The sequence below is a fragment of the Xiphophorus hellerii genome, chromosome 7 (assembly GCF_003331165.1).
Source record: "Xiphophorus hellerii strain 12219 chromosome 7, Xiphophorus_hellerii-4.1, whole genome shotgun sequence".
NCBI classification, from domain to species: Eukaryota; Metazoa; Chordata; class Actinopteri; order Cyprinodontiformes; family Poeciliidae; genus Xiphophorus; species Xiphophorus hellerii.
The window spans coordinates 20,934,831-20,962,790 of record NC_045678.1 but is presented as its reverse complement, the minus strand read 5'-3'; the positions used below and the strand labels follow the sequence as shown (position 1 = coordinate 20,962,790).

The 27,960-nt window shown below is 35.4% G+C and overlaps 1 protein-coding gene across 5 annotated transcripts; it reads right to left on the bottom strand.

The window, feature by feature from the left end:
• Positions 1-702: 702 nt before the first annotated feature.
• On the bottom strand, positions 703-27,415 carry ikzf2 (IKAROS family zinc finger 2). 5 transcript variants are annotated; one of them, XM_032568125.1, is made up of 8 exons: positions 27,300-27,415; positions 24,260-24,306; positions 17,780-17,881; positions 13,927-14,115; positions 10,968-11,135; positions 7,209-7,337; positions 5,951-6,076; positions 703-5,093 (listed from the first exon to the last, which is right to left on the bottom strand). In XM_032568125.1, exons 2-8 carry the CDS (start codon positions 24,291-24,293, stop codon positions 4,285-4,287), a joined length of 1,557 nt encoding a protein of 518 aa, XP_032424016.1. In that variant the 5' UTR covers positions 24,294-24,306; positions 27,300-27,415; the 3' UTR covers positions 703-4,284. The 5 variants fall into 5 exon arrangements, with proteins under 5 accessions (XP_032424016.1, XP_032424017.1, XP_032424013.1 ...); XM_032568126.1 differs by lacking the exon at positions 27,300-27,415 and adding an exon at positions 27,205-27,289; XM_032568122.1 differs by lacking the exon at positions 27,300-27,415 and adding an exon at positions 26,781-27,036.
• Between the last annotated feature and the right edge of the window lie 545 nt (positions 27,416-27,960).

Below are 27,960 nucleotides of genomic sequence, written 5' to 3'. Positions count from 1 at the left end.
AGGCCTATTTGCATTTATTTATTTTTCAGTCACAGCAAATTTTACTCAGGTTATATGTGAATACATAAGTAATCAGGGCTTCATTTTTGTTAAATCTTATGTTTGAGGAGGCATTTATACATGTATTATTATTATTATTATTATTATTATTATTATTTTATTGTATTTTTATTAAAGTGCACACCCTCGTATGCATATTATTTATGGAATGCAAAATAATAATAAATAAATAAGGTTCTTTAAAATGGGTTCATTTTCTGGAAGAAAATGGGGATAGAGACTAAGATGCATTCTCTGAAATAATTTACATCCCCTCTTCAAAACAATGCAATTTTTGAGGTCTAGACATCAAACAGAACTCTACTCAAGTATCCAAAATACAGAAAATACTTTACCAGTTGCAAAGTATAATAACTTCATGTTGGATGTTAATTGTAAAACCAGTGGATGATATAAAATGGATATAAGACGAGCTTATATTCAGTCACTGTTTGGACCTTGGAATTCACGATCACCCAAAAAATTACATTCAGAAATATCAACAGAAATTATGGAGATACACATTTCCCAAAATGCTGTTTTTTTTCAATTCAAAACAAATTTAACTTAAAATGTACATTTTAACTTCAAAAGAGGAAATTTTATGTACTGTAGAACAGAACAACAAGACAATGTAATCTTTTTCCAAATTCACAACACAAGTGAAGCAGTAAAACCATTTCTTTAATTAAGGGAAATCATGCCTTAAAATGTACACTGCAATGTTCACAGCTGTGTGTCTTCATATAGTCAATGATGCAAAGTAAAAATAAAGACAATGAGGATAAAAAAGAGCATAGAAAGAAAATACAAGGCTGAACAACTTCCTTCACCACTTTGAGTGTTAAGAGGCACCAGAGAAACTGAAATCTCCGCGCATCTTTCTCGATAAATAAACTACATAAAAAATACAAGGCCTATTCAAATTCCTGAGAGCCCTTACATTAGAAAGTCTGTCAATATGAAAACTCATCAGTCGGCACATGTTCCTGAATAATTTCAATATTCAGTGCCAATATCATTATTATGCACCCAGAACCACTCCTTGTACAATTTTGTAAACATTTGTTAAACTTCAAAACCATACAAAGTTCACAAAACTATTCGTATTAACATTTCAGCAGAAAAATAGACATTTACTAGGCTCGTCATCAAAACTTACAAAAAACACAACATGTAGCATTAGCAATGATTAGAATTTTCAAGTAAAGTCCTCAGTTACACAGAGGGTGAAAGAAGACTTTTTTGTTTGTTTTGTTTATATGGCTGCTTGGATAAGACAGACAGGTAGAGTTGTATTATACCTACAAGTTGAGCTTATAAACATAAGGAAAATGCAATTAGCAATACATTAAAAGCTTGTTTTTCCATAATACCCCCTTTCTAAAACATAAACATTTGCAGAAACTAAATGTATACAGTGGTAAATAGACAAAATAATGAAAAGATTGAATATAAAAGCTGCAAGGTGTAAACAATTTCCAATACCAAAACCTTACCATGAGTTCTTATGCTAAGAGGCAACATGTAAACAAGAAAAAAGCTGCCTATTGATTTCATGAATACAGGAAACTTACAGGATTGTTTAAAAAAAAGGAAAAGTTGTGTGAAACAAATAATGCTTATATCTTGCAGAATGTCTTACATAAAAATAACCAAACAAGCATATTCATAAGATATCAGAAAAAAACACAAAGTTTTGCCTTTTTTATGCTGCTCCATGATTGTTCTATGAATAAACTGCATTGTTTTCTGTTATGCCTGCATTAAAATAGCATTGCCTAGACAGATACATAAAGTGCATGACCATGATCTACTGTACTGAGCACAGTGCTGAGAAGCTATGAAAGGACCAGCTCTTTAACCCAAATTTGCTATGCTTCAATGAACTACAGTAAGAAGTTTGTAGATGGCCTTAACATAATTTTAATACATATTTCTTAGATGATGAAGGGTATAAAAGTTGATATGCTGTAGTTTTTGGAAGTTCCTTTAGATTAGTACTATTGTACGTAGGGAAACCACACTCTGTTCACTTATCCCCTAGCTCATACTGCTCCTTTCTTGATCTTTGCTGTTAAAGGTCATACATGATTGTAATGGCATATAGCAAGTGAGAAAAGCAAGATTCAAAGTGAAGGAAACTAACATACATTAGTGTGTACTTGCTTATTCGTGAGATGAAGGTTGAAGAGGAGAAGATAAAAGAGCAGCTCCATTAGCGAAAGATAGGCCTAATAAAACCGCAGATGAAAACCAACGAAGCGCAAAACTTTAGCTTCAGCATCAGTAAACCGTTTCTTTGCAATGGTGATAATGCACAAAAAGGACAAACAGTGCAACCTGCATATATCTACTATGCAACAAAAATACACATTTTATATTATACCAAGTCATATGGTTTCATGTTTAAATCCAAAAAGATTAAAAAGTGAGGTACATCAGAAAGGGTGTCTGTATCTTTGTAATAAATCTTTGTTGCCCAATGGTTTAAATCCCTCTCTTACAAGCAAATAGGTAAGTGGCCTTTGCATTTAATTTACTAGCATGTTCAAAAGTAATTTCCCTGCATGTAATAAACTGTAATGTGTTTATTATTAAGCCATGTTACATTTATATATTTTAAATATTTGATATTAAGTTTAATTTGATCTTAAAATATCTGGTGTCAAATGTTTAGACATTGATGTAAAGTCTAAGCAGTGAACTTGTTCCAAGGCACCCTGTTACATGTAGTAAATAAATTAGAGAGAATGTATCATTTCTGAATGAACAAAACAGGAAATACTTTTATTATGAAAAGCTGGGAATATTGATACTCCTGATAAAATAATAAAAATGTTGCTAACACCACACATCTAAATAAGTTTTAAGCCTTCAAAGTTAAGTTTGAAGTCTTTGTTTTTGCAACCAAAGTGTGACTATGTTCAAGTCTGAAACTTGAACATAGTCCCCTGTGCCAACAACAAAATATTATTGTGACTGACAGTTACAATAACTGTCATTTTTTATAATAGTATCTATTTAAAAAGATGATAATTGTTCATATTTGTGAATGTAGCGCTGTGCTAGAGTTGCAGCTCTAGGGAAACAAATACATTTATGCGTATCTATGGAGTACTTGGAATGTTACAGAAAAGACTGAAAAGAATAAGTCTGAGATTTGATATGAATATGAACAATAAGGCAACAATCAGGGTACTGTTTACCTTTCAGCATGCTTATCTTCATAGTCTGCGACTTAATCTTGTAAGCGCATGTGTCCAAAAATTCTGTTTTCATATTTTTACAGTATAACTACAAGTTTGGAATGATGAGATTTGGGACCATGAATACCTTGATAATTGAATTTGCACATCACAAACCAGTATTGGGAAAAAAAAAGTTTTAAAATGCAAATATTGAATTGAAATACAAGCTGTTTTTTGAGGTCATGAAGGTTTAAACAGAAATAAAACCATGGTATTAATGTGTAAAGAAGAACAGCACCTCCCAATGTCAGCATAGGATGATAGGTTTGTTGGTTTTTGTCATTTTTCTCTAAGAAGCACATCCAATTACCAAAGGATCCATGGATTAATTCAGATTGACACTGATGTACATGTATAACAGAATATCCTTTTGAAATCTGTTGTATAATTTTAAAAACGTTACATTTTCACTTCTAAAATGTATTTGATTATAAAACTACTTTGACATTGTGTGGCCATTGTGTTGCCAGTGGGACTGGCATGTCTCCTCTCATCTTATTTTAATTAAATTACACCTTTCTCTTTTTGTTCTAAATTTCCACAGTCAGTTCAGTAATGCACTGGTGAGATTGGTCTAAGCTACTTTCCATTTTTCTTACATTTTATTGAGTCTTCATGGTACATGACTATGTAACAGTGAGTTTTGCAGCTGAACAAACTTTAAAACTCAAAAGCTAAAATGTAAAATTAAAATAAAAAACGGGCAAAAAGCTGGCAGCTGCTCTCATAAACAATTAATTGGTTAAAAAAGAGGAAAAAAAACCTTCTTTGTTCTAAGTTAGTTAAATAAGTACAAAATAAGTCTTTGGCCCATACCTTCATGTGATTGTTCAACAGCTCCAATTTACAACCAGTAGCTTAAAAAGTAGTCTTTGATTGTGCTACACTTGCCTACAGTGTCACTGTTTTATGCACTTTCACAGGGAAGGGATGGGTAGCAGGTTAATGCTTGTCTTTTTCCCAAAGCTTCCCGCTTGCTTCCCTTTTGTCCCTTTTAATGGAAAGTGTGCTCCCCTCGAACTATGTGCGAAGAGAACTCATAGCGATCTTTGCTTCGGTGACCACAGATGTTGCACTCCAGGGGATCTCTGTAACCGTGGCAACCCATGTGGATGGTGTACATGACGTGGTCCAGAAAGAGCAGTCGACAGTGTTCACACTGAAAGGCTCGCAGCTCGTGGCCGTCTCGAGCGAACACCCGCACCCCTTCATGGCCCATTGGCCGCTCTGTTGCCAAACGCATCATCCCTGTTCCCACTCCTGTCCCACTCCTGGGTGACGCATCAATAACTCGCTCACCAGAGCCCACAACTGGACTGGCTCGTGACCTGAGGACTGCAGCTGCGCTGGAGTTCAGGTACCCCTGCCTTTCCTGAGGGCTGCTTCGAGCCGAGTCAGCCGAATCAACGCCGCTGTTGCTTGCTGATTCCTCCTGTGATGCCTGAGGTTGCTTGTTCTGCCGAGTTAAGGACGTAGGGCCATTCGAAGTGGGGTGGCTCGGAAATTCTTGGGATTGGGGTGGATGTGGTGGAAGTGTTTCGCAGTTTCCTGGACGCTCTGGTTGCTGGCTAAATGGTAGAACATGGTGATACAGGGGATTGACAATGGGAACAACCTCAGCCATAGATACAGATGGACCTGGATGGTGGAGCATAGGACGGAGGCTATCTGATCCCAAGTATGTCATGGCATTGTTGATAGCCTGGTCCATCATGTGGGGTGGTATCAATTCAGGATGATTTTCATATTTCAAGCGCATCTCATGATAGCCGATATCAGGGTAGCTGTAGCGAAGCTTTTCTCCTGCAAATAAATACATAATTTAAAATTAATTTTAACAATAACTCACACTTACAGAAAAGAAACATAAATTAAGGGAAAGCTTTCCCTTAAATGACAATCTGGAAAGCCAAACAGTTAGCAAAAATCTGAGTATGGTTTTATATTTCCTTTCTAGACCATCAAACGTGAATTATGCTGCTATTTCATCTCTTGTTTTTCACATTTTGTGCTATATGTTGTTGTCTAATGGGGTGGAAAGCCCCATCCTGCTACTATTGCACTGTTTAACCCCTCCAGAACAGGGATGCGGTAAGCTGTTTTCACTTGTTATAAGTTACAGGTGTATCTAACCACAGAGTGAAAAACATTTCCTTGCCTTTGAGCCCTTTGCGTGCTCAATCTCTTCCTCTAATAGTGGTGCAAATAAAAAAAGAAAACATCTCACATAGATAGGGCTCATAGTTGCTGTGTGTTATAAGGATATGATGCGACACAAAAGCTGGGAGGGAAAAATCTCTTTGAAAATAAATATGTATATGTCAAGATTATATTGTTACTACCAAATGAAATTGTTGAAATGAGCTGAATAAGAATAAGACTTAAATACATTTCAATAATTCTGACAAACAAAAGCTTAACTGAGTGTGCACTTAAACAACAATTAAAAAAACCATTTAACATCCAAATTTTAAAATGTTTGTATTTCAACAATAAAAATGTCTAATGTGTAACTAGTGTTGAAGTGAAAAAATATATATTGTCATGCAAGTTGATAGCAGCTAATGAAATGCAAAATGTTGACATTTATAAAACAGTTCCTCTAAAATAAGCACCACAAATCAAGCTGCTGATATTTGACCTATATACAAAATACCCACCCACAAATTTTTGAGGTGTAGTGCTCTTCCTCTTGCCAACGTTAGTGGGCAGTCTTTCAATGACAGGTGGCCGATCGAAGGCTGGCATACTGCCGGCCTCAGCCATGCCCCCTTTTGGAACTTCACCTAAAGATTTCGGAGGGAATGGTTTAAACAGAGGGACGTTTTAAGTGTGAAATAACTAGGTCACAAAATATTTAAGCATTTAGACAAAAATACACAACTTCTTTAACAACTTTTCTAATTTTATTTTTGAAAATCGGATTTGTTTGATGGATATAATTCACAATATAAGAAATTTAATTTAAAAATGTTTTCATTTACATTAATCTTCATTTACAAACTTTTCAGCGAGTTCCACTTCACACACAGATATATATATATATATATATATATATATATATATATATATATATATATATATAACAATCATATATATACAATCAATCATATATATATATACATATATATATATATATATATATATATATATATATATATATATATATATATATATATATATATATATATATGTATATATATATATGATTGTTTGTTTGTTTTTCTTTTCTTTTCAGCCCTCTGACTGTGGACACTCCTTTAATCATTTTAGTCATAATCAGAGCTCATGTCGTTATGTGAGAGCAAAGCTAATGTAAAACAGGTTTTCTAACAATTTAAGGAACAGACAAAAATGATTGTGGAGTTCAGCATATTAAATGAACAATTAACTAGGTTTTCAGCGTTAGTATTACAAAGGACACATTCACAACACACTCGGTGCAATTCACTTTCACAATGCGCGTTTGAAAATGTATCAGCCTCCGTGTATAAGATCAAATGCACATCTTATGTGGATTTCATTCATAGATATAAAAGACGGAAGCTTAATCTAATATAATAAATAACATTTTACTAAGTTCTGTTCAGCTCTTTATTTATTTAAGTCTTGCTCACTCTCTCACAGCCTGGATGAATTGCAGATAAGAAGACATGTTAAAGTACAGTGTCCTTGTAAATAGCTTCTTACATCTTTGTGCTTCCTCTGACTGCATTTTCAAAAACCTCACTGATTCCGAAAATAGCTTTCTTCATTCAGCAAAAGCTGACTGAAAAGATAGCGCTTAGAAAGGGTGCATTTATTTATTAGAAATAGAAATGAGCTTTTTCAGTTTCAAACTGGCTGGACACCAGATCAGAATAAACATCTATCAATTCCGGTCATTAGCTGTTTTCACTGTGCAACTCTAACATTTACCTGTGTAAGGGCCTGTGTTGGCACCAGGATCCAAGCTGAGGTAACTGTGACAACGCTCTTTGTGCTCCTCCAGAGATGTCCGTTGTTTGTAACTCCGTCCACAGAAGTTGCACTTGTGTGGTTTGCCAACTGAAATAATGGGTAATCAATAGAGAAAATATTTGTTTCAGTTACAGCTGCATAGAGTGTAGAGTCTGGAGCTGCAGCAACAAAGGTATGTGTAATAGTAATACAACTTGTGAATAGTTAGTAGTATAAACCAAGCAAAAATAATCTTCTGAGGTCATGGAGGTTCCACTACTAGTGTGAGGATTCCACACAACTGTTGCTAGACTGAAACAGAGGCTGTGGGCGACATCAGTAGTTGCGCCATGTAGTTTCTATTTCAAAACACTTTGGTCTGTGCCACACAAAGCAAACTCCCACTGCTGTGGCAGTGCATGAGTAAACAACGGAGTTGATCATGCATCCCGTGATGGTAGGAAAGTAACTCCAAGTTCAACTGCTACAGAGGTGGAGTGTGATTCATTATACCACTTTTGTTTTATTTAGTTCATTCAAATGGAAAGATGAGGACACATTTTTCACATATTTCTCAGTCACCCAATCTACATTGTTTTAATACATCATATTTTTAACCAGATAGGCAATAAATGGTGAGCTTACTTGAAAGACAAATGCAGCATTTACTTAAAAGTTCCGTTGTAAATCCTTCTTAAAAACTCAGCATAAAAACACAGCATAAAACGGGATCTCATCAAGACGAAGACTGCTGAGGCAATAGTTCTGTGTCCTGTATTAGGGTACTGACTCATAAAGAGAGTTAGTGAGTGAAGTAGTGGCCACATACGTCTACTACTAAGAACCAGACACTATGATTGGCTGTGACAGACATTCCCTGGTATAGTTTTTACAGCTACTACTAGAAAATGATGTATGGGTGATCTAGTACTGTGAGAACAGAGAAACCAAGCACGTTTCAGTCTGAGACACTAAGGCAGTAACACATACACACACACGCGCGCTTGCACACACACACACCACATCACATATGCCTGGAGGCAGATTCACCTACTGTCATAGGAGCTTTTTATGTTAAGCAGAAAGGTGTGTTTACTAAAATAAAAATATGATGTAAAGGAAGTGAGTAAGAACTGCATATTACTCTTACAGTAAATCATATTTCTGTTTTTCCCAGATAAATGTCTAGATGGAGGATCTTTTTTTTTTATAAAAATAAGCCCACATGTTACAAAATGACAAAACCATACTATCATTGTTAGTGTTACATAAGCACATGTTTTTTGTTCTATTCCTACTGCAACATAAAATATTGACCACATAGTGGCACTGCAGAATTAATATTTTAAAATAATGAACTACTTCAAAATGAAAGGTTATCATGGGAATATTTTTCTTTGCTGTGTATCACAATAATTAAAAAATAATAATTAAAGTTTTGCACATTACTCATCCTTTATTTTTTTGTTTATTTTTTCTCATATTTATATGACCACCCACACACAACCTTGTGCAGATGTTGGAAGGATCTGAAGAACTCACATTTACCTGCTGTTCTTATTTATGCAAATGCTTTAAGCTCAGACTTACTACACTGATTGCATTTGACTAATACATGAGAAATTGGGGTATGTAGTTGCTAATGAAAAACTGCTTCCCTCTCAATACACAGTATTGTCTGTTATTGTCTCACAACAACATTCTTACTGTGAAAAATGCCACCTTCCAGTGTAACACCCTGTTCAGTCTTCAGTTTCCCTGCTTCACTGAATGTCACTATCTTAACTTTTTCCTCAACTGACTACTCTGTTTTTCTCTCGCTTTCCCTCTTCTTTTTTATGTTTTTTTTTTTTTTTAGCTAAACCTGTTCTTGCTGGCTGGGAACCAAGTCAGAGCTGTCACCTTTACAAGCCTTTAAAACTAAGCCTGGATAAAGAAAGGATCCAGGATAAATATAGGGGAAGACTGTTACGATTACGCCTCTGGTGAAATGCAAGAGTAATATCTTGTAAACTTATATGTTACAGCCAAAAATCTCAAAGTATATCATGTGAATAACCAACACTATTACTGTAGGAAGAAGATATATATTTTAAAAAAAAATCTGAATCCAAAATAAAATCCAGAGCAAAGCAAGAAACTGCCTTAAAAAGTTTCCGACTAATAAATAAAGTCAACATAAGTGTGAATTAATCTTGTTTTTTCACGGGTCCAGAGGTTAATTAACCAACACCAAACATTTGATTAATCTAGGATAAAGCTGCTGAGAAATTAAAGCAGTGTTATGATATAAAACATTATCTCAAGACACGAACATTTCATGGTGCACTGTTGAATCCATCATGCGAAAATGGAAAGAATATAGCAAGAACATAGCAAAACGGCAGATCTTCACAGGGATAGCCTTTCACCTGGACTGATAGATTGATGAGGGAAAGCATTAAGCAGCCATGAGACACATGGTAGAAGAGCTGCAGAAATCACACAGCTCAGAATCTGACAACATGGTCCCTTATGGAAGTGCAGTGCCAATACAAAAGAAAAACAACACACACATTGTTAAAAGAAAGCCGTAAGCGTTGATGGGGAAGAAGTAAGGGGCTAAATAGGGGTAGAGGGTGCAACAGAATTGAAATTGGGGTAGAGGTTAAACCTCCGGCAGACCAATTACCACGAACATATAATCATTATGGTTTTGACAAAAACATATTCATGTGTATGAAGAGTCCAGTCAAAGCATAGGTCTCGAGATGTGTGTTTACAAATGCTCTCTATCAGATCTGACAGAGCCTGAGCTATTTGGCAAGTAATAGTAAGTTATCAAAAGATTAATCCCCCAAAAATGTAAAGCTTCAAAAAGTGGTTTTTGACTAATTGAGGCCAAATATAAATTCAATCAACACTTTCCTGATTCATATTTGAAAAATGCATAATTTTTCTCAACATCACAATAGTAAGCGACTTTATCTCGGTGTACACTCCCAGTAAAAAAACGCTCTAGTTGGTGATTTTAAACCAAATGTGAGATAATTCAGAAGGCAATACTTTTGCAGGACAGTCAAACAAAATATAAAAAATATAAAATAAAAATATAAAAACTTGTATTGGCACAGACACAGAAACAAATTTTGCCTCCATCTAAAAGGAGGACTTTGTATGAGTAACGCCCGTGCGGGCATCACAGGCAGAAATGACGGTATTGTCTGACCTTGATTTCAAAGGCGCAATGGAGGGGAGAACACGTCCTCTGATAGGAAAGTGGGTTACAGTTGAGAGAGACTGCTACCACTCCACATATGTTTCTCAACAGTTTCCTCTGTCTATAGAAAAGCAACTGAGAAACAGCATGTCCTTGGAACCTAACCACAAAGCATTCACAACGTCTACAACGTGGACATGAAAAACACAGGTCTTTAACCTGCACATGCCTGTAAGTCACACTAATATATAAGAAGAATATGTGAGGAATGCAAACAAAGATTCAAAATAAGCCCGATACTTTCTTTTTCCGAAAAAATCTGGGACTAATAATCTGATGCTCTCTAAAATGATTGTACTATACATAACGACCTAAAATGTAGAGGGGAAATATTAACATTAGTCTCTCTAAATATAAAACTACAACTTCTTCTTTTGTTTATCTTCATAGTACTTCTGGTGACACAGCAACAGTCTCTTCTAGGTAGCAGACATGGTTTGGTTAAAAAAGAGAAGCACGCTGGTGAGAACAAAGCTTACCAGCATGAGTACGAAGATGGCCAGTGAGGGCATCACGGCGTCGGCAAGCATAGCTGCAGAAGGGGCACTTGAAGGGTTTTTCACCTGTGTGCAGCTTAATGTGTCGCAACAGGTTCCCCTTCTGGGTGAACGATACACCGCACTGGTTGCACTGGAAAGGCCTGTCACCTGAAGGAAGTCAATACAAGACTTACTATTAGCAGATTTTAGCAAGAGAGCAAAGGTCATGTTTTTTTGTACTTTAAATAGTACAATTTGATAATGTACCTTATCAAATAGCTGAAATGTTACTTTATCTATGTGTTACCACTAGTAACTGCTTTATTCTTCATATTTGAGAAGCTAAGCATTTCATCAGTTCGTTTGACAATATATTTCATTTCCTAGTAAAGTCTTGAAGATTTCTAAAATGAAATAAAGAGAAAAATATGTGTGGGGGGGAGAGGGAGGATATTTTAACCTTTGAACTTACAGAAAATTAAAAGTAAACATTTGAATTCTCTTCACTGACCCCACTGGCTATAGAATTTGACTGAAGCGACAAATACCATTATGGATAGCTAATGATAACTAATCAGTACTATATCTTTATGTCATAATTAGCTTTATACTTCACAAAATCGACCTTTATAGAACAGTGGCAAGAAGAAACCCGCTGTAGAGAAAAGTTTACAGTTGTCACAAGTCATGTTGAGGAAACAGATAACTTGTTGAAGAAGATGTTCTGGTAAGATTACATCCAAACTGGTCATTTGACTCACAGCAGAGAATTAACACTACACATCACCCTGAACACACCACCACCCCATTGAGAAACATGATGGTGGCAGTACCATGCTGTGGGCAATCTAGTCTTTCGGGGGACCACTGAAGATGTTCAGAGTTGACGTGAAGCTAGATCAAGCTAAATGCACGACAGGACAGCAAGAAAAGCTGCTATAAAGAACTTGAGACTTCCAGCCTTCCAGCGGGGCAATGGCCATAAGCATAAAACCAGCAACACAATAGAATGTCTTGATCAAAGCACATTCATCCGTTACGTTGACCCAGTCAAAGCCCAGATTTAAATCAAACTTAGAATCTCTGAGAAGACTTGATAAGAGAGGTTCACAAATGCTCTACATCTGCGCTGAGTGAGCTTTAGAGATTTTGCAACAATAGGCAAAAAGCTCTATCTGTAGATGTGCATTGCTGATAACGAGTCCCCCCAAAACTTGCAGATGTAAGATGTTTAATGGTGAAAAATGTTGAAAACTATGCCTCAACTTTGTTCCACTTCAAAATTAAGTGCTACGGAATAGTACATGTTCAGATTGACAATTGCTGTGTCATTAGATAGAGTGTTTTCAACAACATGTTTTAAGGTAAATAGACTATAAATATTCACTTCACATCATCTTCCCTAACATATTGATAATCTTATTTTTTGTTATATAAAAGACAGACAAAATATGGAATAGAACTAAATCAAAAGTAGTTCTTGTTAATATGATTAAGATAAACTGATGCTCATATTAATATTGCCTTCTGTAACAATTGTATTTTAATTCCAAACTGTATTTTAAGCATGTAGTTTTATTGTTTTATATTATGCTATAGTTAGATTAACTATAATCCTGTATTGAATAATTTTTATTGGACTGACCATCTATTACAATAACTCAGTCAAAGCCCAAATTTAAATCAAACTTAGAATCTCTGACAAGACTTCATAAGACAGAAAATAAAAGGCTGCAGACTCGACTTGTGGCTTAAAGACAAGAGATGTGACTGGTCTCCAGTCCAACACTCGAGTCTTATTAGAGGTTTTTATGTAATAAAGAGTGAAAGGAAGTGTGTATGTGAGCTACAGACTGTAGCCGCTGAGCATGCTTTACTGTCAAACTATGCTCTTTATTATTAGCCAGTGATGTTTTCTTGATTATGGGATTTAAATGACTCATAACAATCTGTTCATGTTAGCTGTGACTTCACAATAATGTCCATATAAAGGTCTCTTTAACTTAAGACTTTATTAAATGGCATGGATCAGAATTTCAGAACAAAGTAAATTTAACTCAACTCTGACATATTGCAGCAACTAAGTTAGCAGCAACACTACAAAGATACTTCCAGCTGATAATATCAAAATTAAATTGTTTCCTGTTTCATTAATTCAGAATTTCAACACTCATTTATTTACCTATTACACTTTTCCTAATTTATTATGTCGTAATTTATACCTTAAATTTAAACATCTTTGCTGTTTGATGTTTAAAACAGCAAAGATGTTTAAAGCTTTTAAGTTTAGATTTCCAAAATTGCTCCTGATATTTAAAAATATTCTCTAGCAAAAACCAAAGAGACGAGAACTGTTCAAACCCTGAATTAGAGCAATATCTAATGAAGGAGTGGACAATACAAAGACAGCCATAAGCTGGTGTTAGCTGACTCATTGCAAACATAAAAAGCACTTTGTTTTGATTCATTCAGAAATTTGTCATTAACATGTTTTAGTTTTCTTAGAGCATAAATGCCTATTTTTGCTTTTAACAGGGTAAATGTTACACATGTATTTGACGAAACTGTTTGGCGTGGTCAATACATTGTCTTGTGCTAGATGTAGATCTTTTGATCAGAAGCCAGTTGGAAATAGAGAAATCTGATTTAAGTGCGATGACAACCAGAGGAGTCATGGCGTCAGTTGGAAACAGGTTGCGGAAGATTCCAAGGATTTTTTTTTTCCTTGCTAATCATTTCAAAGCAAAACTGTTGTGTTCAGAAAAAAAAAAGAAGAAAGAAAACTCCACCCACTGTCGAGGAACAAAAAAAATATATAAAAGAAAAGGCATATGACTCACTGTCACAAGTTAACTACAAAATCTCCTGCCGAAACCTAAATTTTTTTATAAAAACATCTGAATCATATCACACATCCGTATATGCAAATGCTTTTATTCCATTTAGAAATAATGCATACCATTTTGCTGTCGAATCCCTGCATCTGATGGTGCATTTGGTCCCGACCCATCTTGTCCATTGTGTGGGCTGCTAGTCGTAGATTCCTCCGGTGTTGCTCCTTCATCTCCTGGGTGACCCATTTCTTCAGGTGCTGTGCTGCTGTTGTCACCATCTTCCACCAGATCTTCCTCTTGCTTTATAGCCACTTCTGTAAAAATTTAAATATGTGATTCTTTTGACCTGCTGAGTCCGTAATATGATGTGATCATGCGATGATTACAAGAATCATTTACATTATCTCACAAAGTAGTCTTTTTATTGCATGAACATATAATGTCATTTGATTTAGGTTAGAGAACTCCAAATGGCCGAAAGGTTGAATAATTCTAATGGTTTAAAGTTTTTGTGCTGATGTGATAAAACAAATTTAATAATATACATTAAATGTTTAAGGGGGTATAATAATATTGTAATGTGCAGTAATGTACAGAATAGGATGATCTGGTACCAAGAATGAAGAAGACTGAGTCAAATCAGAGAAAAAAAACTAAACAGGATGGTCTGGTTTCAAGCTGTCCCTGAGGAGAAAAGGAGTGTCAGAGGCACATTGCTGGCTGCTGCTGACTACCAATGGGAGATACAATGGAAGACAAGGGCAAAGGATTGTGCAATACATTTAGTGCTTGTGCGCAAATGTGTGTGTGCAAAAATTTGTGTCAGTTTTGGGCTACTACAGCTTACATTAATTGATATTTCTGAAAAATACCAAAAGAACATAGAGTTGTGCCTAGCTTTATTTACTAATCCTACATTAGATTTTATTGTTTTTCTTTTGGGCCCCCTTTAATTAGAAACAATGTCCAGAGAGAAAAATGTTTTTTAAGCACAAACTGCCACAAATCACTGATCAGAAAACTTCAAGTTCAGTTATTGCAGGATGTCTAGTACTAAAAATTGCCAGATTCCACTCATGACCCAAATCTCTAAAAAATATGAACAGATCTGAAATTCTTGTTTAATTTGATCCTCCATTATGATCCTCATAAATAAACCGATAAACAAATAACATCATACAACAGGTTTTTCCAGAATATTACATTTAGCTCCTGTTCATTGCTTTGATTCAGTTTCACAGTGGTAAAAACATCCCTGTAGAGACATTTTTAGTTTTGACCTATTGATTTTAGTATTTGTGATAAACCCTAGAGCCAAAAGTTATTTTCCCAGTATTACATAACTTGATGATCTGTCTCATCAAGTAGACTTGACTTTGTTCCCATACTACAAAGTTCCCATGTTCTTGTGTAACTGAATATTTAGGGAGTTTTTTTTAAGTCAGCACTACAAGTGTTGCCTGTTTTAAAATATGAAATGAACCCTACGTTTGGACAAGAAAAAAAAAAAAAAAAAAAACTCAAGCACGCTCCAACCGCACCTTACTGATCCTGACAATCCTGTTTTGGGATTTTACAGGGGAAATAATCACAGTGAGAGTCTGTGTAGCTGTTGTTTCATTAAATCCTTCCATTTGACTGCTTTCATCAACCGACCTCTCAATCTGTGAAGAAAAATCCTGACAACTTTGTGCTTAGCAGAAGAAATGTACAAGTTAGGGGATTCTATTTTATAGACTGGAAATTTGTTTCATTAAGAAGTAATATCCTCCAAGCTTTAACTGTATGTTTCACTTATCCTAGTGCCCAAGTTGAAACTGAGCCTCGTCTTTGACAGCTGTATCCTGGCAACACGGACAAGACCTAAACGTCCTTGTTACTCAGCTCTGTGTGTCTACCTCCATTTTTTCCATTGTGGGAGACTGGAATGTACAGAGCAGTCAGGAGAAGAAATTATTTTGATTTCATTAGATGTGACAAAAGAAGTAAGTAAATTAACATACATTTAACTACTTCTTTTAATTACAATATTGTATTGATGCTTTACATGAGTTCCTAATAATTTATCTCTAAAGAACAGGAAGGGTGATCATTATTGATTGAGTGGTTGACTGACAGCATCAAAACATTATGAATAAAGAAGACATTCTGTCACCATTGCCATCCACTCTGTCATCCACCCTAAAGGCTGTAATTTTACTCTTCTACTCATCAGTAAATGGAGGGCAGAATATATAATCATCATAGAGGCTCCGTTTAAGCTTGCAAGTTTGGCACTGAGTTTTTTTGTTTCTTTTTTTTAATCTATTGGTGGCTGTGTGTATAATGTGTTCTACCAAAACTTCAAATGTCAAAACATGCTAGGTAGCATTAAAAATAACAAAAACACAGTTTCTCCCTGGGGAAACCTTATTCCAGCTCTCCTACAACCCTCTTAAAGACTTGTGGGAAAAGTTTCTGTTATATTTCTGCAGTTGCTTAATTTTACTTTATTTCCCCTTTACTTAATTTGCTTGTTCATGGTGACATTGCTACAGATAATCTAGGTTTTTTGGTCAGGACACTAACTGCAAACCAAATGACACTCTGGACTATATTTTACCCTGAGGTTCAGAATGGTATACTTTTGCAAAAAAAAATTTCATAAAGCCTACTGTATCCATGCTAAATTGTTAATATTATGTAATTGTTTGCATTTTACAGTTCATTATCTGAGATAATATGAACAATGGCACATTTTTGTTCTGTGAAGTTTTGTGCAACACCATTTGCTATAATCATTTATGTTTGTCTTATATTTTTATTTAAACTAAAAAGCCTTGTCCATTGTGTAAAGAGCAATTATTTGAATATTTTTCTTTTAATATTTTTCATACATTTCTTTCATTTTTGAAAATCTTAATGGTCCAATGGGGAGTCAAGGAAGCATAATTATATTTGGAATTTATGCTACCTGCTATATGTTTTCTGAATGACAGTAACATGTCTACTCTATTCACTACAGACATGCCTACAGATACATATGGATCTCAATAATAACTTAAATATTATTGAGAAGTTAATTTATTTCTGCATTTACCTCACCAACAGAAATTAATTTTACAGATAATTACACAGACTGAAGTTTTCCTTTCTGCTATGATATTTTCTGCTTACATCTAATGAAAGCATGACATTTAACTTTGAATATTAGAATATTACATATTACATCATCATTCAAGTGGGATGGATGAACAGATGCTGAGATGCACATGTAAATAAAATTATGTAAAAGCATACATACTTTTATTTTACATTTTGTCACGTTAAAATCACAAACTCAATGTATTTTATGCATAGATTTAAAGATTTTAGCAAAATAAAAATCTGAAAACTAAGCCCGCCCTTACTCTCATACTCTTGAATAAAATCCAGTGTAGCCAAAGACAGGAAGCTGGGGGACGAGATCTTGAGCGTGTGATGCCAAGCTGCAATGTGTCTATAAATAATTAGTTGTTCAATAACTAATTATTTGTATTTGCAGGAAGAATAATCTTCAAAGTATTGTCTCAATGGGGCTAAATATAAATTCACACAAAACTTTTCCAATCTTTGAAACCTTAACACTTTCTTTAAACCTTCCATTTATAAACTACTTTGTGTTGATCTATCAAGCAATAATCCCATTTAAGGAATTCACGTTTCATGTTGAAACAATGTACAAAAATTCAAATTCCTTTAAGAGGCACCATACAGTTTACAGTGACATAATCCACGGTAAACAGCAACACATTTGTTCAACCTGGCAGCTATTTTTTTTTTTTTTTTACCATGTTTATATTTGTGAAAGTAACGCAAGGCTAATTTCTGAATATCTAGTCAGCACTATTAGGCATACATATCAAAAACAACAACAGCAGTGTCAATAAGTAGAATGCATTTGGGTTGTGGAGTGGCTTTGGAAGAATGTAGCACTATTATGTATATATATTTACTAACCATTGGGGGAATTAGGACCCTGGGGATGTGCTGGTACATTAGGTGGTGACATATCCACCACCATTCTCGAGTCCTCCTTGCCGGAAGAGCATTGGCCGTTACCTGGGAAACAAAGAGAAAGCAATCTTTACCAAGCATTGAAACAAGGCACACGTTTAAAAAAAAAAAAAGAAAAGGAGGAAAAGAGACCTCAGTGCTTTGTGAAAAAAAAAAAATCCATGTTATATGTTAAAGTGAGAATTCAGGGTCTTGAAAAAGGCCTGCATTATTATGAAACACATTTTGAGTCCTTAGAAGCTCAAATTACAGGTTTTTTTAAAGGATGAGATTTTTATACGCCGTTACCTAAACAATTCCAATTCATTTGTTATTGTGAAAACAATTCAACTGACACCGCAATCAAGTAAAGTGACTACGTAGTAATGTGTTAGGGAGAACATTCTCCTGTACACAGGCAGAGTCCTTGTAAAATTTCTCTGTTTGTCTAATAATTCCTCATTCTTACCAGATCTGCCTCAGAGTCTATGTGGCACACCAGTGTACATAAGTATACTGTTTTTATGCAACAATAGAATCCTGATGTCCATCAAATGCAGATCAGATTGCATCCTCTCAGCAGTCTGTACAGAACCCTGGCTATGGATAGCCCAGTGTCCACTCAGAGGGAGAGCACACCAATCCCTTATCCCCTTACACCCCGGCCCCGTCAGGGTCACTTGAACAATGCAGTGGCAAAAGGTGAACACTATCTCTGACCCAGGTGTCAAATCCCAAAGGAAACATGGTTAGCCCATCAGTTTTTAGACCTATCTTAGCAGACAGCACTAAACAATAGAAAACACAAGAAAAAAAGAAAGTGAAATAAAGGAGCCAGTGTAGCTTCTGAAAGGGTTCCTTGTACTGCCTTATTGGTCTATTTCTGAAATTATTCATTTTATAAGAACAAAAAGAATCTGCACTAAGTTATCTCTAGTAATGGCCGGTCATATGTGCTGTCAACGTTTTTTGTGGTCTTGGTGCACTCTAACAACAGCCTCACTGAGTGGGGCATACTGGGAGACGTTGTCCATGATACAATCCCTCAGCCTAAGCTCGGGTTGCACAGTTTGGGGTTGGAGGAAATCTCAGGTGACCAACCCTGGCTATCCCTTGGCAATGCTGTCCTCGAGTGGCCCAGATTTGTCAAGATGGATTTTCCATTAGCTTTTGGTAACAGATGCTGACAGATGCTCATAGCAATGGCTTCGCAGGCTAGGGTCTATAGTAACAACTTTGAGATGTTAGGGTTCAGCATGGAAAATAAAAATCAGTTTTATTTTTACCACACAACTATAAGAAGGAACATGTTAAGACTCATGTCCCTAGAACGTCATTGACAGTAATAACTTTTACTTGCTTGGGTAGACACAGCTACATGATCATTTAATTCATACGGTGTTGTGAATGATAGCACCACCTCTTTTGGATTTTCTTCTTTTTTGATTCTTGAGATACACTTACATTTTTAAATCATTAAATAATTTTTGACAGCAAGACAAAAATACAAAATGCAGTATTTAAATAATATTTTGTTTATTACGGAAAATGATATCGCAACCAACCTGGTTATATGTAGAGAAGTAATTGCCTCAAAAACCTAAAAAAATGGCTGTGTCACCCCTGTGGGCAACATCTGCCATTGACATTTACAATAAATAGCAGTGAAACTTTTACAGTACTAAAGAGGAATTGAGGACCACTTCCTTAACAGAATTACTTTAATTCAGGAACAGTTCACGATCATGAATGTTCACAGACAATGTGAGCATTCCATAGCACACCAGCATCATTGATCTGATGCTGGTCAATGATCAGCATCAGACAAAATGATCTTAAGCTTAAGGTGACATACTTCAGGATTTTTTATTTTTTGCAGAATTCATTCTTCCATCAACTGCAACAAGTTGTGCGGGTCCTGAAACAGCAAAGTCTTTCCAGACTAATAAATGCCAGTGTTTAATTTCTTCAGATTGGGGCATGGTTTTCCTCTATTTCATGCTATCAGAGAAGATCTGTATAGGTGATTTCTTAATTTTCCATGTCTTACAGGAATCACGTCTTGATAAAGTTTCTGAAATTGAACTAAAAAAAGAGTTAACTGTGATTATATTTTCGGAAAGGCTTAGATTTTTTCCTTGTTAAAAAGGAATAATTTGAAAACTGCGTATTGAATTTACTCAGTTTGTTTTTCTGATATTAAACTTTGATCATTTAAATCAATATGTGATCAAAATCACAAGAAATCTGTAAGCGGAAAAGTACTTGGTCACAGCACTGTAAAAGCTTTATCTGCTTCACTGTCTGAAGATAAAATGGGATTAAAAAATTAACAGCCCACAAGCTTAAGGTTTCATGGACTGACTCAAAAAGTTGCGTTGGTGTCCTGCATTTGCTGAGTCAAACCAAAATGAACCATAAGATCAGAATAACAAAGAGATAAGGCTTGCCGGGGAAAAGGTTATTTGAGTAATGCACTAAATTTGGACGATTTTATGTGCAAACGGAAAGGAAACATTGTATACACGCGAAACTTGTAGGTGTAATTTTTGCTGACTTCATTACTGACACCAAATAGTAAGTCCAGTCATCCTTTCAGAAACCCAGGAAGAGCAAAGACATCTTCTTTTCAAAATCATGCATGTGTACAAGTATGTCTATGAAGCATACGTACCCTTTGGAAATATGTCGCTCTATATCTGCTCAGAAGATGTTAGGAAAATGGCTCAAAACCACAAACAACATATCAACAAGTACACCATCTGATTCTTTTCCATAGCAACAAGGGCATCCGATTTGATGAAACGTAGAAGTTGTTTTGCTCTTTTTGGAACAAACTGAATCTGTGTATGAGACTAGACCTAGAAACCTCCTACAGTTCAGCTTAAAATGTAACCTATTATTAAAGAGGTCATGTCATGATTTTAGGGTATTTCCCCTTTTCACTGTTTCATATATAGATTGTGCATCTGTAAAAGACAAGCAACCATGAAATCCAAAGTCCACATCAAAGGAGATTGATATATATTTTCTTAACAACAAATTCTAAACTTTTCAGGTGCCAATTCACATATCTATTGGTATACACTGATTTTTAATGTATCTTTCACATTTATAGCTGGGGTATGGTTTTATATTATTATTTTTGTAATTTAAATTTAATTTCTGAAGATGATCTGAAAATCTCACACTTAATTCCAAAAGCAATGGAACTTAGCAGCATGAAAACTACTGTTAAAGTTTTGCTTCATAAATATGTCAACACTGCCTCCTGAGCCATATTTCCATTTGTCAAAAAAACTATGAACATTCTTTATTTAAATATGAATGTGTGTCAAATGATTAATGGATCTACTAAATTGCAAAAAAAAGACAGTAAATTAATTTCTCCAAAACACAGTTAAAAGTGTGAGTAATTCCCACGGGTAATACAAATTACAAAAAAACCGAACAAAATCAACACGTGAGACGATGAAACAAACGAGGTAAGAGAATGATTCTGAGTGAGTGTGTGAAAGTGTAGTGCGAGAGTAGAAGTGCAAAAAAAGAGGCATGACTTTCAGGAAGAGTATTAGAACAAGGACTGATTAAAGAGAAAATAAAATGATTAAATGATAAAGACCTTCTGGACTCTCAAGTATTGGTTATTCAGCAGATTTATAAAGAAACAAGTTTTAACTGCACTAGTTATAATTTGAACAAAGAACAATACTATAAGTCAGCTACAGCCCGTTCATGTAATAGCAATCTGTTTTTTTTTTCCTTCTTCTTTTTATCTTTATGTACATCTTCTACACCGTCTATAAAGCCATCAGAAATTGAAACCAAAAATGATGAATCCCATATCTAAATATTCACTGTCTGGTTGCATGTCTCATTCCGCTACTCTGACTCATAGATAATGTTACCATCACTTACATAAAGATCAAATAAACATACAAATTTCCACTCAGTTGACCTTGCATGAGTTTGATTCGATTCGATTCTTGAACTCCAAACATGACATGTCACAGTGTGGTAGGATGTATCTTCCAGTCAACTGTAAACGTAATAATGTCTTCAAGCATAAAATGATTCTGTACTGTACAATATGTCTTACTGTTATGTAAATTAAAATTTGTCCTACTTTTCAGCAAAACTCAATTGAACATAAGAGTCAGGGCACAAGTGTTTCTACAAATTTAAAGTCCCATTTGTCAAATGTCCTTTTTTTTCCTCTTTTGTGTCTTGCCATGGATGTGTAGGCAAACAGTATGGTGGGTCGGTCTGCCTTGCGATGTCAGGGAAATTTTGCTCTACAAAGTGGGAAAATCAAATGTTCCCACTGTTCAACATTAGAGTTTACTGATTTAGTGGCCTGTTCTGCCTTGACTGATTCAGGTAAAAAATTGAACGGGCACCAAGAAACTCCTAAAAAGGTATAACTATCATTTAAATCATGGATGTAACATATTCCTTTTCTGTATATCAAAGTCGTTAAAAGTCCTAATTCTGTGAAGTATGTTCCTGGCTGCATGACATTTTCCTTACATTATAAAGTCATAGGTTGTCTTCCCTTTTTAAACACAAGTTAATAATTTCAGCTTATAGGTTCAACCCCAAGCTTTTGTTGCATTAAAAATTTGGGCCTTTTACTTAATTCATCATGAAACATCATTGGATCGTCATAATCTTCATGGATTGCTGTTTTATTTACTTTTTCCACTGTTGATTCCGTATGAACATCAATAAAAGAATGCAGACAGCAGGCAGTGTCAGATGTAAAGCCAACAAATTTAAAATAATTTTTAATTATTTCATTTATTATTATTGCATTAAAACCACACAATGTTGAATTCACCAGAGCACAGTGTTGATGGCAGCACTGCGCCCCCAAATAAGGTTACCAGTAGATCAATATTCAGATCTAAAGTTGTGCCCGTTGTTGGTTTGTACGTTTGTAACTTTGGTGTGCTCTTTTTTATTACATATTATGATTTTCACATCTGTTGTCAATATAGATTATTTTGTCACTATACTGTAATAAAATTATATGTCTATACTGCACATCCCTATGGTTATTCAATGAGGAATAGTGGCAAAATAAGTCCAAAATATACAATAAACTATGGTAATATTTGAGGTCAATATAAAGATAGAGATGCAATAACTAAAATTTTTTGAGGCTGTCTACTTTGTTTCCATATGAAAGATAATATATATATAATATGAAAGAGAGATTAAGCTACAATAAAACACTTGACCTGTGTTGAAGACATCAACCTTGAAAAGTTAACATATAGCTTGTTGAATTTAATGTAGAACTGAAAAGAATTCTGTATGTCTAAAGGTATTAGTGTGTAGGAAAACAGTAGTGATGTAAAATAAAATGTCACATTTGACATATTACATTCTATAATATGCATTGTGTACTGAGAATCTAAGGCCCTGTTTACACGACAATGATCCAACAAAAATTGAATTTTTGTTTCATTTCTGTTATTATATTTACATGAAGACGTTCTAATTACAATCTTTGTTTACACAGTAACGGTACACATCGAAAACATGATGCGGAAACATGAATTGTAGTAACACCAGCATTGTCAGTAGTTTCTTCTTCTTCTGTGGATTGTAGGAAGCAGCTATGTTTCGCGTCATTCTATGGATGAGCTAATGATTCCCTGACAGAAAAGATCCATTTACTCCATTTACAAGACAACAGACATCGGTACGTTTCAGAAACATTGCACTCTGGAACCCGCTTTCAATCTGTGCCGTTGTCAGAGAAAACATTCGGTGGTTTCATGTAAATGTACACTACAAACACAACAAAACTCTTTTTTTTTTTCACCCGAAATTGTTGTCGTGTAAACAGGGCCTAAAATTCTGGGCTCCTTATGAAAGTATGCTATGATCCACCATCATGCTAACTGCTACATGTTCTATGTTTAACAATCAACCCACAGATGGATGAAGAAAGGAAGAGGCTCCATTTCTCCTTCCACCTCCACTGGCCCGCCTGCCAAGTGTTCCTACAAACACAAACCCCCAATGGAGACCCAAAAGTCCCCACTGATGTCATCAACAAGATACTACCTGTTTTTGAAAAATGCACACCAAAGCAAAAATCAAGGAGGGGGGGGAGAAATTCAGAGACCTACCCAAAGGAAACCAACAAAGGGCAATGGAGTACCACAAAGCGCATATCCAGCATCTGCTGCATTCAACAGGATGTGCTAATGCATCATTTTCTCTACCTTTAGGGCTGAACAGGAAAAAGCCTGCACTTAGGGGAAAATCCCTTAAAATGTTTGTCGTGTTGTGATTGCAAATATATTTTGTTCTTATTTTCAAATCAGCACTGTATCAGAATAATCTACATAATGGATAATAGACATTTCAATAGAATCATGTATAATCTTTGCATGTTTAACGTGTTATGTAAATGATTTATGGACTTACTAGTAGAATAGTCTTCAGAAGTTTCCATTTCCATTTCTTCAGAGGTTCTGTAAAATATAAAATAAATAGTTAAATATTTGATCATTTTTACAAAAATGCTATTGCTACTTTTTGTAAGAATGTAAAACTATTTGTTTAGAATACAAATATTACATACAAAAATCAAGCATATGCATTTTTAAAAATCTAATTCATAGGTCAATTCAGTTTGTTTATACAGTACCAATTCATGAGAAAGGTAATCTCAAAGGACATTACAAAATTAACAGGCTCAACTCATTTTCAGAAATATATAATTAAATCAATCCAATACAATTAAAATACATACATTCTGGTCCAATCCTACTTATAGTGCAATGCTGCAAATTTTGCAGAAAGAGATGTATCAATTACACTAATCTCAAGTGTAAATGAACAGCAGGAGGTTTGTTCATTTCTTGCGGTAGAATGGCGATAATGCACGTTAACAAATGAAGTATCGTCTGAACTACATTAAACTTGAAAAAAAAAAACATTATATTTCCTGTTTGTTACTCTGATATGTGTCCTTAGTTAAGTTATTGGTTTGACCATCTGACGGTTTCTGTAAATTTCCATGAATGCACACACAAAGTGTCACTGGTAAACATCTGATCCAATTCTGGGATTAAAATACAGATGAAGATGCATTCAACTTTACAAATATGGGTAACTGATGAGTAACTGGGTAACAAGCAGGAGAAAAGCTGCAAATTAATGTTGTTTTTCCGAGTATGTAATTCCTAAATAGCAACAGGTGAAAGAAAGTCATAAAATATTTTGAGTTTAACTTTATCATGCTGTCAACAACATTAATACAATTATTTTTTTTAAAAATGAGAAATTCAATTGTTTTGAAGAAGGCCTCTCTGTACTTAATTACTTAATTACAGCAAGTTTTACAAATAAATTACTCCAAACATCATTTGTAGAATTTATTGTGAAAATCTGTTTATACATCATTAGACTCACAAAAATGCTATTGCTTTTTAGCAATAAACTGTAAAATTGAAAGTTAATACACTAATCACTCAGCTCTTACAGTATGGAAACCAGGCGAATGCGTTAATAAGAATTTCCTCTCACAGGCATCATAAGAAAGTTGTGTTTCTTAATTATAATTTTTCTGGTCTCCATAACCAATTTGTATTGCATCACACCATTACTACTGGTTTCCTTGAAGGGCATAAAAACTTAACCCTTTATTAATTAGAAGAAAACAACATGACGACATCTAAGTCAGGACTGAATGATTCACAACTTACACATTTTCTTGCTTTTCTAGTAGCAATCTTGTTTGACACAGATGAACCATTTGTCATTTTTCTCATAGTTTGAGCGAGTTTCACATAAAGAGCGACGCTGTGTAGTGAAAGTACCAATTTAGCAAAGAAATAGTTTCAGATTCATTGTATTTCTGTACATGAAACACTTACATGACAGGAAAACTGAAAGTTTAAAGCAAAAGCATGCAATAAATAATAGAGTTGGGTTCACAGGGTTGCGTTCAAGTAAGTGGCTCTACTATGCACCAAAGAAAAAGTAATGCAGAGAGAGATAGAGGGAGGGGTGGTGGTACGTTGTCTCCACCTCCCTACAAATGAATAAAAATAAGAATAAATTGTAAAGTTCAACTTTACCTAATTTATCCAGGGAGGTTTCAGGAAGATATAGAAACTTATTTCCTCCAGATCAACATGTAACCATCCGATAAGAAAACAGCTCTAATGCTCAAGCTCAGAGAGGCAGCGAAAAGTTCAAGAGGTGCGCATCTGCAGTCTCCTACAGGTGACTGTCGCTGTGTGAAAGCCTCTAAAGTGCGTGCCCCCTCCTCCCTGTCGAGTTTTCCACTTTAAAAGCGACACCAACGCCGTCTTATCGACATGTACATTCAACTCAGCTCGAACTTCAGCGGATCGTTAAAAAAAAAAAGTGACGCGGCTTATGACCGAACGGTTACATGGCGAACGTTTACAGCAAGAACAAAGAAAAGGGAAGACTCAACAAGTTGGTAAAGGGAGCGAAAGAGAGAGGGATGGATCAAACTGGATCCACCGGTTCCTAAGGAATTAGCCATAGCGACAGGGAGCAGCCAAGCTATTTTCAACAACCGAGGCACTGGAAATCCGTGGGCAGGCAATGCTGAAAGCTACTGTGGAGATGTGACTCAAGGTCGAACCGGTAGAGTCGCAAGCATTTTAATTGCTCCTGAAGAGAGAATGTGATGTAGCCTAATGGCAGTATAACTCGTGGACATCCCTTTTGAAAACATCACAGTCACAAAGCAACTAACTTCTCCATCACACAGCAATAAAAAATTATTTAACTTTCCTTTCCTAATTGAAGACTATAGGCCTATGCCACTTACAATTTCCTAGTGTGAATGGTGCTTATTGAAAGCCAATCACAATCAACAATTTTATCAACAGGAACAAAAAATCATGAAGCATAGGAATTGCTGAACGATGTTTAGGCATAAATATTAAGGACATAATTTGTTTACCTGAAGAAAAGCTCTTTAGCTACCAGCAGAGTATAAGGCCACTTTTGTTGCCATTGAGGTAACGCGTGTTTCTCCTGTTCAATGTTTTTTTTTCTCTTTCTTTCTTTCTTTCTTTCTGCCTGTGATTCCTGCATGACTTGGGAGCTGACTGATAGCTGCAGTTCAACAGGTTATCCGATCACCGCTGTCTTACAGCAGAGCCAGTCTGCTTTTCCATTCATCACACAGACGCTCCTTGTCTGCCTTTTTTGCTGCAGACATGCGCCGCCAGCAGCTCTCAAACGTCTGTGGCCAATAATACAGTCGCAAGATAGACACTGAATGGACAGACGAGTACATACTCCGTTTAAAGCAGGAAACCGATACGCGCTCCTAATTGTCTCTAGCTTTGTTTGTTTGTTTGTTTTTTGTTTTATTAAATTACCTTAAATAGGAAGGGCTTATTTAATATTCCCGTGGACTTGCACTCTGATCCACAATGACAGTCTAAAATAGAATTTATTCTTGTCCGATATTCACCATGCCGCCCGAAGTGAGAGGTAGTTGGTTCCGCAGCAGCAGCAGCAGCAGCAGAAGCAGCAAAAGCAACAGTTGTTAAATCCACCACTTCCTCCTCCATCTCCTCGCTCGGTGGCCGCACGCGTTGCTATTCTGGGATGTTGGTCTAACACATAGAAACGGATCACACCGTGTGGACAGTCTGCCTCTGCGCTCTTCTCGCCAGTCGGTCAGGTTACAAGTGCTCTCTTTTTTTTTTTCAAATTTGTTTTTGTCCACAAAATGATGCTTTGTGTTTTATTGTCCCCCAGCAGCCGATATTTTGATGTTAAACTCTCTTATTAAGAAATACTGACAAATAAATAAATAAATAAATAAATAAATAAATAAATAAATAGGCGAATATTGTCTGAAAATTGATAATGTAGGTGATAGATGGTGACGTACTGGTCAATTTTCAATTTCTTTTTTTATATAATGAATCCATATATAGTCGAATGTCTTCTGTTATATCTTCTGATCTCAGTTCTGCTATCAGGTTTAAGAACTAACCAATGCAACCCATCTCTTTTATTACTCAGGGTGTTTGAAGAAAAAAAATCATTGATTATGGCGCTGTGAAAAACATATGTTCCACCTTACAAAATTTCCCCTAATTTCTTCTTCTTTTTTTTTTTTTTTT

What these genes read in the sequence shown, in the direction of transcription:
- ikzf2 (XM_032568122.1), bottom strand. Translation starts at nt 26,914, where the DNA reads ATGCAGGAATCACAGGCAGAAAGAAAGAAAGAAAGAAAGAGAAAAAAA. An exon ending in AGGGATTCGACAGCAAAATG is followed by an intron (nt 11,136 to 13,926) that starts GTATGCATTATT and finishes GACTTCCTTCAG; the next exon opens with GTGACAGGCCTTTCCAGTGC. An exon ending in CCATCTTCGTACTCATGCTG is followed by an intron (nt 7,338 to 10,967) that starts GTAAGCTTTGTT and finishes CCATTATTTCAG; the next exon opens with TTGGCAAACCACACAAGTGC.